Source organism: Lethenteron reissneri, chromosome 17 (genome assembly GCF_015708825.2).
Source record: "Lethenteron reissneri isolate LAM-NWPU_2019-01 chromosome 17, ASM1570882v1, whole genome shotgun sequence".
Taxonomy (NCBI): Eukaryota; Metazoa; Chordata; class Hyperoartia; order Petromyzontiformes; family Petromyzontidae; genus Lethenteron; species Lethenteron reissneri.
This window is the reverse complement of record NC_083795.1, coordinates 937,097-953,223: the sequence shown is the minus strand read 5'-3', so window position 1 is coordinate 953,223 and position 16,127 is coordinate 937,097. Positions and strand designations below refer to the sequence as shown.

Genomic DNA, 16,127 nt, shown 5'->3' with positions numbered 1-16,127 from the left:
TTCTGATCGTCCTAAACTGCCCCAAAATTATGAAACTGCTAATTATAATGCTTTAATAGATACCTTCACGGATACTGTGTAGTGTATATATTGGGATACCATCAGAAACTACTTTGAGTCAATTCCTACCCGTTTTCAATCTAATTTTGAAAACATTTAAGGCGATTTGAACTAGTGCGTGTGTGTGTGTGTGTTCATAATAGCACCAACTCAACGCGATGAGAAGCGAATGCGCGCACCAAGTATGAAAACTTCAAATGAAAAACGGCAAGTTCGATCAGTGTCAAAATTCCCTTTATTTGGGATGCAAAATCCCTATCACCAGACACCCGCCCAATTGTGAAAGTGAATATTGCTTCATGAACAAAAGCACATTTCAAGCAACAACTTACACACACTCTCCCACAGATATAAGAGGAGCCTCAATAAATGGATAAAGCCAGCAACTTTGTTTAAAGTTACACTTCTGAAAACAATGTGAAACATATCAAGACCCCTGAGTCACGTGGGTATTTGTCTTGTTCTGTGCTTTGAATTGCACGTGTGGCGAATGTTCAATAAAACTGTGATCTCACCAAACACAATCCACTCCCCCACCCCCTTGCTCGAGTGGAAAACGAAATGTACAAAGTGCAAGAACCGTGGATGCAGACAAAGCGTGCGGATGCTTGCACGTGAAGAGAGACCACCCACCTCCAACTCCACACTGAGCTTCAACGTTAAGGCAAGAAGCTGTGAAAGCTCGGGGCACACGGACACAACCGTTCCCCCCCCCCCCCCCGGAACACTTGTTTCATCTTTGCAAATATACAAAACAATTCGTTAAAATGACGTGCGGTAAACAACAGGTTGCCATGCCACACGAAGAAGTAAGCATAAAGTGTGACACACACCCCTAGACGATTTCGCCGTGAGGTGGAGGATTGTCCTCGTGCAACTCCTTCAATCAGTTCTCAGAGCACAACGCCATGCCAGGGACTGCTGCCAGAAATTTACACCCCAGAATTACTTCTGGAATAACCTCACTTGGCTTGTTTTGTCACAAGTCAGTCTGGAGATATATTTATAATTAATTCATCGGATGAACTTAAGTGTATAGACGAATGTATGGACAGTTGTTCTGTGCAGCCGGTGGAGATCCCAGCTGAAGCCAGGATCTCAGCGGTGCTCACGCGGTGCTCACGCGGTGCTCACAAAATGGGCATTTTCCCCCTGAGCAAAAGTATGAACATTTAGTTAGCATCTGCATGTGTGTGCATGCAGGCTAAGCGTAAGATGTGATTCATATTTTTCTTTATAAATATGGTACATGTGATGGATACTGTCAGAGAATGCATTCTAATTTCATGCTATCAGCGTCTGAGGATGAAGGGAAAAGCTTGAAAAAAACTGCATCTTGTTTCTGAACAAACTTGAACAATAACCAAACCTGTTGCCAATAGTTCATCAGTCGGCCTCTCTTTACATCAGCCACAACGTGGCAGTCCTTCACGCTGTGTGAGCAGCAGTCATGGGAAAAGATTCACTCCCAAAGTCCGCATCCCCCAGCGATTCGATTGTCACAACTTGGGGGTTGCGATTAGATTCAAGAATACGCTTCGTCTCGATTGCAGTTTTCTTTCTCCTTTAGAATAACCGTGACGCATCATTTGCAAACAACAAATCAGAAACATCTCTTACATGCGCGCTTTCGATGTACGTATCACTGAGCGCAAGCATCAACGTTAATCGATGCATCGTTACGTGGATAGTAAATAATAACTGTGGCAGGTGGTTAACTTCATATCATACAATATATTCAGACTATTGTATTTTGTCATCACAGATGGACTGGAGTAAATTAAATATCATGTGTTTTTTTACAATGCTAGTTTTGCATATCCATAGGGGACCTGGCTGAAACCATCAAATGTTTAAGTTATGACAGAGTGGTTTAATTTTTGAGCAAACAAAGCATGAATTGTATTCCAGGATATCTGGATCATTGTTCTGATATGAGTGTAGCATTAGCCCTCTGAGCAAGTCAGCCACCTCTTTTTTAAAAAATGAGGAAAAAGTGCATTGAGTGTGCCACATCAAAAAAATGATGCACGATTTAGGTTCACACCTTCAGGCCATGAGGAATTCTTTATTCCCAACGAGCTTTGCTTTCACAGTTCCAAACAGTGCACCAAATAATTCCGTACACATCTTTCTGCATGGCTGAGAATATGAAACATAAAAACAAAAACTTTTTATTTGGCAACAAACTCGGGCAAATGTTCACCGATGGGAGATCACGAGCTTAGAGCGTGGGCATCCGCACTGCCGTGAGAGCGCACAGAGAAGGCCCTCTTGACCGGCCGGCAGCGTTGCGGGTGGAGCAGCGTGGAGAACCCAGACATGCGGCCACAGCGAGGGGGAGCAGGAGGAGGAGGAAGTCCACACGCGGGCTCGCTCTGCTGAAGAAACACGAGAGACAACTCGGTTGGCAATCGCGAAGACCGTACGCAGGAAAACTGCTCGAGACATTTTATTTTCTGAAGAAGACCTGAGAAACGGGCACATTCTGAATGTCATGTTTCTGCTTACATTTCTGTATTCAGAAAAAAACATTGCAGTAGAGGGGTTTGTTAAATACATTAATTTGTTAAAAATACACAACCCTGGACTGCAGTTGACTACCCGGCAAGATGTAGCCTCATAAGCTGGACGCCCCGAGATCTCAACCACACGATATATTTATAATTACTTAAAGACATTAGTGTAATTAAATTTCCCAAGGCTCTCTTCAATTATTGGAGAACATTTAACTACATAAATGCTAATCTGTCACGGTCCCTTCAGAACATCTCACTTTAAATACATATTTAAAAAATAATTTCACCAAATTCGATCCCTGTGGCGATATCGGTGTCACGTGACGAGGTGAAGTATCCAAATCTCTCGCACAGCATTGAAGAACGACTCACAGAAGCGTATAACACAGAAGCGTATAACACAGAGCTGCCTCGTCGTTAGGTTCCACACAATAATAGCGGCACTGTTCGCCACACCCTACCAGAGAAAGGCATTTGTAGCAGCCAAACAGACAAACCAATACATTTAGACTTAAAACTTTCGTGACTGCAGGAATTCATATTCTTTGGTTCTTTCGGTAAAGTCACGTAGATAGACGTGACCTTACCGAAAGAACATGAATTCCTGCAGTCACGAAAGTTTTAAGTGATAACAATACCAATATATTGTATTATTGCTATACTGCCATCTACTGGCTACTTTAGCCACAACTTTTAACTCATCCACAGGCGGACCATTTACATTAATGCTTTTCTGTAACAATTATTTTTCAAAAGACAAACTAGAACCAATTTCAACTTCAATGAGTCATCAGCCATGCATATGCTAATGTAATGATGAAGCAAACCCCTTTGGACGGCAGCACTGACCAACATAAGAGAACAACAGAATGTGTATCGCATGCCTTGTTTAATACTTTCACAAATATTTTGCTGCGAGTCATTCATTAAAAAATATGCTTAAGTTAAAACTGTAGTTCATAGAATATAGCCAAGTGAAATTTAGTTTTAAAAAAAACCCTACGGGGTTTTGTGCATTCATTGGTGACGGCGTTGAGATTACTGGGTTCGATACACTTGAGAAATTGATTAAAATGTTGGCTCGCTGGCCACAATCAAAACCATGAATCTCAGCATTAACCCCTTGAGCAGACCACCCCCTCCCAGAGGTCTTCCCCCTCTACCTTCTCAGTTCCTATTGCAGGAAAGTTGAGTGGCATTTCATCAAGCGTGTGACCAACCTCTTTCCAAGCAGCGCATCGTCACGGCACGGCAGTCGGCGCGCCCCCCCCCCCCACGCAGCGAGCGCGGCTCCGTGCGCCTTTCTCTCTGCCGCCTCTGCCGAGCCGCACGTCGATAAGGGTTGGCCAAAGTCATCGCCAAGCAAATGGCAGCGGGAGAGAACATGAATACGTAGAGACCGTGAATACGTGGCACTTCCTCGGTCTCGCGTGGCGACGGTCACGTGGGTTCCCCCCTCGAGCAGTCCCAAGGGGTTAGATCCAGGGGCTCCACAACAGGGAACGGACAGCGGCCATCGCTCTCGCGCTGCCGAACCCGGCCGGGCGGGGGCAGCTCGCGGCCCATCCCTCACTTGGCCGAGGGTCCTGGTCGCGCGCCGTTCCTGAAGTGTGGCCGGGAAGTCGTGGTGGGGTTCGGAGCGAGGGTGGAGGTCGCGCTCGTGACGGTGGCGGCGGCGGCGCCGTGCACGGTCGGCCACGACAGGCTCCGCGGCTGCGCGCAGGCCGGCGGAAGCGGCTCCGTGGGCGAGTGCGGCGCCGAGCTGTGGCTGGCACGGCCCTGCGGCCGCGTCGTTCTGCTACCGACGCCGGCGCTGTGCTGCTGCTGCTGCTGGTGCGGAGCGACTAACCGGGGACGCGAGGCCGTGCCTGGCGCCGACGCCGAGCCGTTGACCCGAGCGTGCGCAGTCACGGCCGCGTGCGGACCGTGCGCTGCCGTGGCGGTCCTGGCGGCGGGCCTCCCGTCGGCGGCGTGCGGCCGGCGCACGGGGTGGGTGCCGATGTGCGTGACGATGCTGGGCTTGCTCGGTGGGTGGGGGCGAGCCCTGGCAGCTCCGCCCGGCTGGCCGTCCTGCGGGCAGCACGTCGCGCCCGGCTTGGGCGTGGTCATCACGGCGCTGGGGTAGAGGCGCGCGTGCAGCGTCTCCGTGGAGCTGAGAGACTCCAAGTTTGGCGGATTGGGCGGCGATCCGGCGTGCCGGTCGGCGGGCGTGCCGGCACGCGTCGCGGGTGAGGGAGAGGGCGAGGGTGGTTTCGAAGCGGGACGGGAGTCCAGGGGACTCGGGCTGGACACAGACGTGAGAGAGAGGCTGAGCGAGGAGCCGGGTGAGGTGGTGGTGGTGGTGGTGGCGGCCGGGAGCGTGTGCGGACCGCCGGGGGCGGTGGGAGACGGGGACAGAGAGGGTCCCGGAGACGGCGACGGTGGCAGGGGCAGCGAGCAGGGCAAGGGCGGGCAGGGCTTGAGGGAGATGGGCGAGGGGGGGTACACGAGCGACACGTGCACTCTCTCCGAGCCCGTGCCGTCCCGCGGGCACACCAGCTCCGTGACGCCCTCTGGCCGTGGCTGGCTGAGCAGCTCGCCTGCGCCCACGAGGGATACACAGCGGCAGTGGTCAGGTGACATCGTATGAATCGCAACATTCTATCCATCTTGTTAGGAAATGACCGTGAATAACGACACCAGATGTACTGAAAAAGACTCCCTCAATATATGGTGCTACATCAAATTCTCAGTCCGAGGATGAGACAAATTAGGTGTATTTTATTTAACGGGTTTTCTCAAGTCATCAGCTACGGAGCTGAGATCGTGAATTTACTCCAGTGAGCACACATTATAACGACGAATCCACATTTGGATACGGGCAAAGGGTACCGGCATCCAATCGGTGATCGCACACTCGTGCCTCAATTACGCTTTGGGTTATTCTCTCTCTCCCTCTTTGAAGCCACCAGTGACCATGCTGAGATCATCAAACGAGTTACCCTCGAGGAATGCGACTAAAACTGGGCACGGGGATGGTGCTCACATGTCACGGGATGGAGCGTGTTGGGATGGAGCGAATTGAGGTATGTTGAAATGTTGGCTGGGAGCCAGTTGTCTGATCTCATCAGCGCCGGTTCGGTGCCCCGACACGAATGAGCCCTGTGTGAGTCACCGGGCCGCCACCTCGTTTCCAGTGTCTTCCTACTCATGCGAGCGTGGGGGGGGGGGGGTGCATCTGTGTTGGCGTCTGTGCGTCGTCGTTTAAAGAATCCCACAGCACTCTAGGGGTTGGTGGCAGTTAATCCATCAGGACAACCACTGTTGCCTCCATACATGAGAGCACCACGACTATTGTTACTTCACCTCTCATTTTTTTCAAATATTTCAAATGCACAATTCAAAGCGACACGTAAATGTGCCAGTAAAAAGGGGGAAACCTATTATCGTAATTTGGTACTGGCAAAGGAGGTCCCATGATGTAAATGTGCACCAGTTACTGTGATTTCAAGAGTAAAACAAAAAGTAGTTACAGATTAATGTTGGAGTATAACTGGTCCACAGTGGCCTAGGCATGTGAACGATGACGTTATTGCGCCTTCACAATCCACCTCTGAGCACATGGCTCACTCCACACCTCCGACTGGCATGGTTGGCTACATACAGGTGCGAAAGAAGTTCAACATGCGTACGTACATTCCCCACAGCAAGTTCAGGATGAATCGTATTGGGAGTTGAAACAATGATTTTGTGCCAAATGCTCCTGTGGTGAACAAGGTGACCACGAGGCTGAGACAATGATGATAAATGTTATGTCTCTAATAAAATATATAGCCAGTGTAATATCACGGGTTATGAACACAATGGCTACACAACGCATTATGATCAACATATTTAAGTTGTTAAATGCACGTGCACTCTTAAAGAAGACTCAACGAGACGCAGACTGATCGTGATGCTTTCGCATAAATGAGCAGCGCGTTACATCATTTCTTGAAACAAACAGAACGAAGGAAAGTGATAGCATGACCATGATGCTGCATGAGATCACAACAACAACAACAACCGGCAGCGTGTTTCACTTATATGGCGCTACGTCCGGAGCACATTTGCGTTCATGTCACACAGCCGTGACACTGCCGCCCTCAGCTCGTGCGTGACGAGACCCGGCACGAGAGTTCCACATCGCCGACGGCAGGGGGCACAGCGTCGCCACGACCCGCGAGCGGACGCAACGATGCCCCTGCGTTGTCCGCATGTACGGCGCGTTCAAATTCTTTAGCGCCGTACGTAGCCAACCGTGCCCATCGGAAAGTCTGGTAAGCGTTGAAGCAGCGGAGCATCTTGGCGTTTGTCAATTTGTATGCCCGGGAAATTTAAGAGTGAAGCAGGAGGAGGATTTCTCCACAAATCTGGCTGTTGCCTAATGAAGCTGGTTGTAATTACTGGCGAAACGTCACGGCACTCAGATGGTAAATGTTGTGGCTTGGCTCTCCAACACAACCTGTGTGCTGTACTAGTGACGAATTGGCACGTTCTGTTTACGTGACAACCCTTACTAGTTGGCTGTGTCGGGTGGTGGCCGGTTTAATGACACATTTATATATTGACGCGATCTAACCCCAAAAAACCCTCTGTGGATTATGGGAATGTGACGATCGTGCGAATGAGTGTGGAGGAGTTACATTGAGTGTGGAGGAGTTACAATGAGTGGAGTTACAATGAGTGTGGAGTTACAATGAGTGTGGAGGAGTTACAATGAATGTGGAGGAGTTACAATGAGTGGAGCGGGCTAAAGTTAAGCCAACCCAAGAATAGCGAGCGAGTGAGCTTACGTTCGCTAATGTCGCTGAGCAACACGTGGTGTTACGGTGGCTAACAACAGCCATGCAGCTTACGTCTACAATATCAAGAGAGTAAGAACATCATCAATGGTGCGTCGCGGGCGACCACAGCACTTTGACGGATGAAGGTGGCAAGACGTTTACGAGATGGATCGAAAGGACGACTTTATTTTCATGCAGTGATTAAAGTTGGGATCAGGATCTAAATGTTGACATAACGAGGTGAACAAGAGCGGCACAGAGTGGGCGGTGTATATAATAAGAACACCCCACTAAGTGTATATAATAATAATAACACCCACTAAGTGTATATAATAAGAATAATAACACCCCACTAAGTGTATATAATAATAACACCCCACTCGGATCGGTGGATGGGAGACGCAGATCGACTGGCAACGGAAGCGGAACAAAATCGTAACGTGTGTGGTGTGTTGTGTGTGTGTGTGTTGTGTGCGTGTTGTGTATGTGTTGTGTGTGTTGTGATGTGTGTGTTGTGATGTGTGTGTGTGTTGTGATGTGTGTGTTGTGATGTGTGTGTGGTGTGTGTTGTGTGTGCTATGTGTTGTTTGTGTGTTGTGTGTGTGCGTGTTGTGTGTTGCGTGTGTGCGTGTTGTGTGTGTGTCGTGATGTGTGAGTTGTGCGTCCGTGTTGTGCGTCCGTGTTGTGCGTCCGTGTTGTGTGGTGCGTGTTGTGTGTGCATTGTGTGTGTGTTATGTGCGTGTTGTGTGTGCGTGCTGTATGTGGTGTGTGTGCGTGTTGTGATGTGCGTGGTGTGATGTGTGTGTTGTGATGTGCGTGTTGTGTGTGTGTTATGTGTGGAAGCACAAAGAGAGACACGTTGGGAATTAAGAAGTAAAACAGAAACAGGGACACATGGACGAGAGAACAAATGCAAAAAGGAAAGTAAGTGAACTTGGGCAGGATGCATCCCGGCTAGAAGGGACGGTGGTGGCCGATGGGCGAGACTGGTGAGGGATCGACAGCCAAAGGAGGGAACGAGGAGAGGATTCTCCATCTCCCCCACGCTCCCATCGGCAAGACTGCCGCTCCCTGTCCACGTGGACACAAGACACGAGAAGAGGCTTCTTTTGAGTTAAAGCTTGCGTGACTGCAGGGTTTCATATTCTTGGTTCTTTCAGTAAAGTCACGTAGAAGGGAAACAATAAAATAATAAAAATATAAAACAATAAAAATCTCACGACGTTTCGATTGCAACACAAGCACACATTTTCTTGCTGTGGTTTTCACACCTGATGATTGCTTGTGTTGCAATCGAAACGTCGTGAGAATTTTATTGTTTTATATTTTTATTATTTTATTGTTTCCCTTCTACGTAACTTTACCGAAAGAACCAATAATGTAATATAACAGGCTTCTTGTGACCCTTCTGTGCGCTCCTCATGTGGCTTACTTGTTTTTTTTTGGTATTGTAGCGTTGTCCCTCTCGAACAAAGCTAAACAAAAAGACCTTGAACAAAGTCTCAATCTTAATCATCATTTATCAGTTCATGAAGGCCCACGAGGATTGATTACAGTATCTACTTTTCAAGTAAGACCTGTAGTGACAAATAGCTACTATCGATCTAGTTTGCTATTTATTGGACGGGCGAGTCCAAGTAATTGTGCTCATGGCATCTCGGATGACGATACCGTGACGCCGAAACCGACTCGTGAGAATAACTCGCACAATCCCCCTCGAATACTTTGAGCTCCAAATATCTCACCCCTGACAACGACGACAACCTCACAATGGGCACCCCCGTGACGTCCACCCCGTTATTTTCTCAGCCTATGAATAAAGAGACTTTTTTAATGCATTGGGCAGCCCCAGTCAAGCGCAGTCCCTATAGAGGTGCCATCTGTGCTCGCCGCGCCGACTGAATTCACGTGCGCGCTCGTTTAGAACAAAACGGGGCAGCTGCTCTCCGTGCAGAGATTCTCCCCCCCCCCCCCCCCCCCAATGCACCGCAGGGAGCAGAAGCCAACCCCAGGAGCCTCGCGTGATTGGCCATTCTTCTTCCATTCGCTGAACTTGAACTTCAAAGAAACGTTTAAAGTATTTGCAGCGGCGCAAAAATACGTCAATTCAAATCTCAAATTCCTCCACGTCATCTCCACCAACGTGGGAGATAAAATACGTGTTTATAAGAGATGATGGATAGTAATCACCACTCCAAACGGGTAGAATTACTGTGCATGTGAACCCGGAGCGCAGCCACCGTTCTGGGATTTCCCGAGTGGAGTCGTAGAGACGTTCTGAGGCTGCAAGGCTGATCCACTGTGCAGCTCTCGGGTGCAATTCTGACAGGGAGCCCACACTTGTAGATCTTGTTAATTAAATTTAACTTTTCACATTTTTCACTTGGATGTTTCCTTCAATTTACAGACGTTGCACCTGGGTTACGGGACGACAAATTAAATATGGCAGCACCCCATCACTTTGGGATTTTATTCAAATGCTTTTTCTATAATCAGTAGCTATTCTTTGAATTTGTAGTCAAAGTCCAAATGTATACAACCTAGGTTTGTCTCTAACTTATGTTGTATACCTGCTCTTTGGACCGTCTCTCTTAGTATTGCAAGTGAATCAATCATGACAAAATGACGCAGACACAAAAATCTGACGCAAATACGTAACAGCATAAGGAGAAACACGGGGAGACACGGAGACCCAGATAACTCAAATGTTGTGGGGACACCAGATAGGTGGACACATGGATGGCTGGACAGACAAGCAGATTCGCTGACATGCAGGAATGCGCGCCTGCCCCTCCGCGTGCTCCCTCGCCGCACACTGTGGCACGGTAATATGTAACACGAAGCCACTTTGCGCTTACGTCCGGGACATCTGTGCGTGCGCCTGTGTGTGCGTGCGCCTGTGTGTGCGTGCGCCTGTGTGCGCGCACGCGTGTAATCTGGCACTGCAGCGATAACATCAAGTGCTACGGAAGCTGACCCCCCCGCCATGCCAAGTTGTAGTGAATCGCAGCGTTGAGTGGCACTCGGATGGGAATTGGACACCGCTCGGGTCTCCAGAGAGCGGTGGTCCTTCGGTTGTCTCTGGGCGCCCAAGGGCTTCGTGATTTGTCCGTGACTGTGATTAAAATACTGATGCAGCGCAGCTCGTGAAAGGTCCAGTCTGCTTCAGTGGGTTTCACGGTTTTGGACGACACTCACAAGTTTTAGAGTCCGTGGTTGCTTCTGCAAAATCCGTAATGTGAGCACTTTTTGGTGGGCGAATAAATCCATGAATGTGATTTTCACGATGGATTTATAGCCGTAATTTTTTAAGTGATGAGATAATATGAACTCTTTACTAGAAGGGGGAATTGGCAGTTCATCAGAATACAATATTGCACTTTTATATTCCCATTAACAAAGCAACCGTTTTGCTGGATATTAATCGTGAATATTTCACACGGCAAAAAAAAAATCCCCTCTGAGTTGGGACGTAAAACTCACGTGAACGTATTTTTGATCAGTCGTCAGCGACCAGTTTGACACCATTAATTGGGGACGATTGCGAACGTGGCTTAGTCATGGATGGCTGCCGCAATTTGCACCCCAAATCTGAGCGATGCTGACCCCTGAGATCCGACTCGAGCACGAGGCCACACAGGATCTCCCGAACAACCTCGCAAGCTCAACGCACATCGTGGGATCAGCATTCGATCACCCGAGTGACTACGTCTGCATTTAGAGAGAGGGCGCTGGCGTTTAAGGGCGTGTATTGTTATGGATGGTGATCCATGTGCCGCCAGCCTCTTAGACGACTGATGCATTGTTTCCTCCCTCAATAGCAATGCACTTTCAGTTCCTGTTAGGATCAATACCAGACAGTTACTGCAGGCACACAGAGCAGCCGGAGGATTTATAATTAATGGACATCGTGCGGCGAGCGCTCGTTTGCACGCGCAAAGACGCGATGCGTCACGCGCACGCCGATTTGGCCCACATACCCAGCCTCTGAGCAAGACGAAACCACAGAGTCGTCCGCCCCCGTCCCCGAGTCTTGCAAGCCGACTCGTTTCGGCGCACGTATCAATCGCTCCGTACATCTAGCCGGGCAGTTATGGCACACTCCTGGAGCCTAGCACTGTGGAGGCAGCGAGGGGCGGTGACTCAAACTCACGGTGTGAAACTCCCTTCTCCTGGGCGTTGAGGTGCCATACCCTGGCTCGCCAGGAGAAGGCAGTACAGCAGGTGGATTAATATTCATCCGTTTCCATCTGTACGGGGAATGAGTGTTGCCCCCTTGCACGTGTGGGTTTTCTCCAGGGACTCCCGTTTTTGTCCACTCATAATAAACATACTAATAAAACATTTTCTGAGAACGTCTTAAATAAAATAAAATCCCAATGCAGGGCCGAGCTTAAAAAGAGTTCTTGAACTCAGTGTGGCTTTCCTGGATAAATAAATAATCATTCTTGTTGTTATAATCTGAGTCATGCCTCCTGGCGCAACGCACACACTCGTTAGAGCCACAGAGACGCGTGGGCCACGCGCTACTTGCCAATTAATTCTAGATGCCAATTAATCTATGACACAAACCGTTCAGCCAAATAAAAATACTTAATCTTTCACGTCTTGAACAGTCAGCTTCAAATAACAAGTTTAAATGGGGCCAAATTAAAATATTCTACAGTATTTGAATTAATAGTCTAACAGTCACTGCTCTTAATTTCAAGCGAGGAAATATCACTCCAGCGAGCCGACTGAGAGCTAATTTAAACGCACCATTCTGTAACATCTCATCTGCAATGTGTGGCTCTTTGCGATTCTAACAATACAGTCCTTGATCACGCAAATAATGTTTTCCTCACACTCATAGGGTATTGAACTCATCTTCTACGAGAGCTCCTCTTGAAGCACAACGCACGGCGATCCAAAGAGGGCATTCAGAAGGAACAAGGCCATCATCTCTCTGGGGAAAATAACATCAGAAAACTGGGAACTGAAGATGACCATGGGTAATTTTCTATCACTGGCTTAGATCCACCTGTGGTGAAGAGCACTCAATGACCTGTTCTCACCGCAGCGGGAAGAAAATTGAGGTTGCATACAACAACAGAGTGCATAAACACAGCATGGCACGAAGCTTTGCGTTGTCAAAAGAACAAAAGTACTTTACGCTTGTCCCAAAGTTTGGATCTCAACAAAGGCCTCTTCCTAATTTACTTGGGCATTTACCAAACCGTGCTGTCCGTGCAATACAATGTGCATGCTCTTTGGTTCTTTCGGCAAAGTCACGTAGGTAGAAATAAAATAAACAGCAAGAAAATGCTGTCCCCACCTGATGAGGATTGCTTGTGTTGCGATCGAAACGTCGTGATTTGTTTTATTTTATTGTATTTCTATCTACGTGGCTTTACCGAAAGAACCAAAGAGTATGGATTTCTGCAGTCACGAAAGCTTCAAATCAACAATGTGCATGTTCAAGAGCCTTTGGCATAAATGATAAAAGTAGGCCATCATGATGAAGGCATCACAGCGAAATCATAAACACGCATTGAACAAAGTGTTAATGGTAACGCCACGTTGGCCTCAGCTCGTGGAGATTCCAAACTGGTGTCACGCAACCACTGATACAAATTACAGACGCTGTCCAATAAGAATGGAATGCATCATAAATAAAAATCCATGCCCATTGGTTTTGTTATTGCGTCATATGAAAACAGCATTCCAGTGCCACAGAACAACTAGCCGGGCTGTGTTTGTTTGGTGCGGCAAAGGTGCCTCCTTTAACAATGGGAAATGCTTCGTTGATCCACGCACTGCTGCTCCCATTCACAGCATTTTCTGGCATGATCATGAAGGGAGTCTGTGCACGAGCAGCCACACAGACAGCCTGGGATCCGGCGGGGTTTCATGAATAGGTCAGGGTGCTCTCTTCGTTCAATAGAAACACACCTTGCAGGCGAGAACCGGTAAAGTTCCATTGGGTTCAAGACGTTCTTCGTTAGCCCCCCCCCCCCAATCCCTGTCCAGGCAAACACGTGATAGCTGCTGGAGCTTGCGCACGCGTCGGCTTGAGCCCTAGCCCTGGATGCGCTCTCAGCGCCGCTGCTGTTCCTGCTACTATGATAGCCGCGGCCGTAAACCCACGCAGACGTAGCATGTGACACAAAAACACCGAACAAATATTGTCCCAGAAAGACCGACAGATTTCCCAGGAGAGCTACCCTGGACAAGAGGACGATTCTGCGAAAACCAAGGCACGTACGTAGACAGGAGGGGAAAGGTGCCGTGAGCGGACACCGATGAAGGCCAACGTGGAACATGGTGGGTGGGGTGAAGTCAGGTTGCCTTGCGGTCAGAGCGCAATGCGCTAACCCACTCCGCTACACACACACGCACTCATCAACACACACACATGTGCAAGATGTATAAGCGTGCACAGACATACCACCACAAATTCATAAAACACACACACAGCCAGATGCTTCCAAGATGCTGATCATACACAAGCAATATGCTTGCTTGCTTGTATGCATGCAGGTGTATAAACACCAACACATTACTTAGAATCATACGAATGTCTGCATATAGTACTTGAGCGCACACACAAACGCAGTCATGCATGTGCACACGAACACGTGCACTGACATACAAAAGGCACTCTAGACACACGCACACACACGCACAGACGCACGCGAAACGGATATCGCACGCCGGCACGCGTCGATCCACAGGCACGGAGAGAGCTACACACAGAGTCCCGCGGAGAGAGCCACACGCAGAGTCCCGCGGAGAGAGCCACACGCAGAGTCCCGCGGAGAGAGCCACACGCAGAGTCCTGTGGAGAGAGCCACACGCAGAGTCCCGCGGAGAGAGCCACACACAGAGTCCTGTGGAGAGAGCCACACGCAGAGTCCCGCGGAGAGAGCCACATGCAGATTCCTGTGGAGAGAGCCACACGCAGAGTCCTGTGGAGAGAGCCACACGCAGAGTCCTGTGGAGAGAGCCACACACAGAGTCCTGTGGAGAGAGCCACACGCAGAGTCCTGTGGAGAGAGCCACACGCAGAGTCCTGTGGAGAGAGCCACACACAGAGTCCTGCGGAGAGAGCCACACGCAGAGTCCTGTGGAGAGAGCGGGGATCTTCCCTCCTCGATCCGCCGCACTGTACCCGCGGAGCCTCCTCCGCCCGGCGCTGTGTAACCCCTTGCCGGCTTCCCCAGGCCGGCCTCGTTCGAGGTCCGAGCAGGAAACCACGCAAGTCTCACCCCCAGCAGCAGGGTGACCACCTGGTGAGCGTGGCACGGGGCGGCCGCCCGGCTATGGGGTCGTTTGTTTTGTTTTGTTTCAGGCGAATATCCGTAAAGGAAACGAGAATCAGACCTGTCGCTGAAAGGGTTCCTCTGAATGCCTCCTCACCCGAGATGCCACGATGTGTAAATCAACACCGAGAGACGCACGGTGGTTATTTCTGGTCGGGTTTGTAAACCCACGGGTGTGCTAATGACGGCGCATGTGCCAGCGCCGCCTCGTAAGCCACAAATCCCTGCCAGATTTATCTTGCCTCAAATCATTTGTTGGATGTTTTCGGGGCAGAGTTGTAATAAAATGTGTGATTATACGGTCATCTAATCTGCAAACAAACACATCAGCATTTAATTCCCTAAAATCGTAATACGAAAATAGCGATACATACATGGAGCTGTTCTACGTTTTCCTTGTAATTGTAAAACATAAAAGATGTCAAATATTACCGAAACGTAAAGATGGCAGCTTGAAATATTGGTCATGTTTCAAAAATGTGAAGGCGAAACAATTATAATGAAAAACACTATACTTTATAATTAAAACCGCTGTTTCCATCTCTGTTAATACAACATACGTTTACAGTTTCATTTAATGACATTTTCCAGGACGATGTAGACAATGTATATACTCGATACCTTCCTTTGTTGTAGTCAACATTTATCCCGATTACACACCAAGAACAAAGCCCCTTCAAGCACCAGAAGCCAACCTCAACACCAGCAAAAAAACAACACCATCTGGCAAGGAACAACTTTCAGGTGTTACACACAAGGCACCGAAAAGGACTCGTCAATTAACCCCTTCATCCACACTCGAGGTCGCACTCATTACGCACAAAGTGCCTGCCACATATGAACCACGTGACGTCGCCGATCTCGTCAAGGAGCAAAAACCACCGCCACCGCCACGCGACCTCCGGGCACCCTCGCAGCGGCGGCGGCTCTTGGCTGCTGCCATCAAAGGCGGCGGTCACCGCGTCGCGTGGCGCTTTCAGACGCGCTTCTGCGGCCGTCTGGAACGCTCTTCCTACCGATATGAGGAAGACACTGAAGCTGTGCACTTTAAATACTAGATTGAAAACTCGTTCTTTTAGAACTGCTTTTTGTGTTTAGGTTGTCCCTCCCCAACACCTCCGGTTAGCGCGTCTGGCTACGTACGGTGCGAAAGAAGTTCAACCAACAGCACCGAAGCACCGCATCAAGAGAGCAGGCTTCTGTGCACCCAGCCGCTCTCTGAGGAGACCTGCAGAGTTGCCCACTCGTCCCTCTTCACCCCGATTTTGTCTAACCGTGACCACATTCAACACCCATTGCTCCCCCCCCCCCCAAAACCGCAAGAACTTATCGCTCACGCTCGTACGACGTCTCATCTAGGAGACCAGCACGTTATAGTGCGTGTGCTTTATTGTAATTGTTATTCATCTCGATTCCTCGATTGTGGCGACACCCAATGATGT

At 49.1% G+C, this 16,127-nt stretch overlaps 1 protein-coding gene across 2 annotated transcripts in view; it reads right to left on the bottom strand.

Annotated features, from left to right (window-relative positions):
- Window positions 1-2,283: 2,283 nt before the first annotated feature.
- MFHAS1 (multifunctional ROCO family signaling regulator 1) overlaps window positions 2,284-16,127 on the bottom strand; it is a 57,026-nt gene continuing 43,182 nt past the window's right edge. Inside the window, exons 3-4 of one of the 2 annotated variants that reach the window (XM_061552697.1) lie at window positions 3,800-5,158; window positions 2,284-2,441 (exon numbers count right to left, since the gene is read on the bottom strand). In XM_061552697.1, the coding sequence (XP_061408681.1) occupies window positions 4,149-5,158 (1,010 nt within the window). In that variant the 3' untranslated portion in view covers window positions 2,284-2,441; window positions 3,800-4,148. The remainder of the gene's footprint in view (window positions 2,442-3,799; window positions 5,159-16,127) is intronic. The other variant, XM_061552698.1, reaches the window with a different exon arrangement.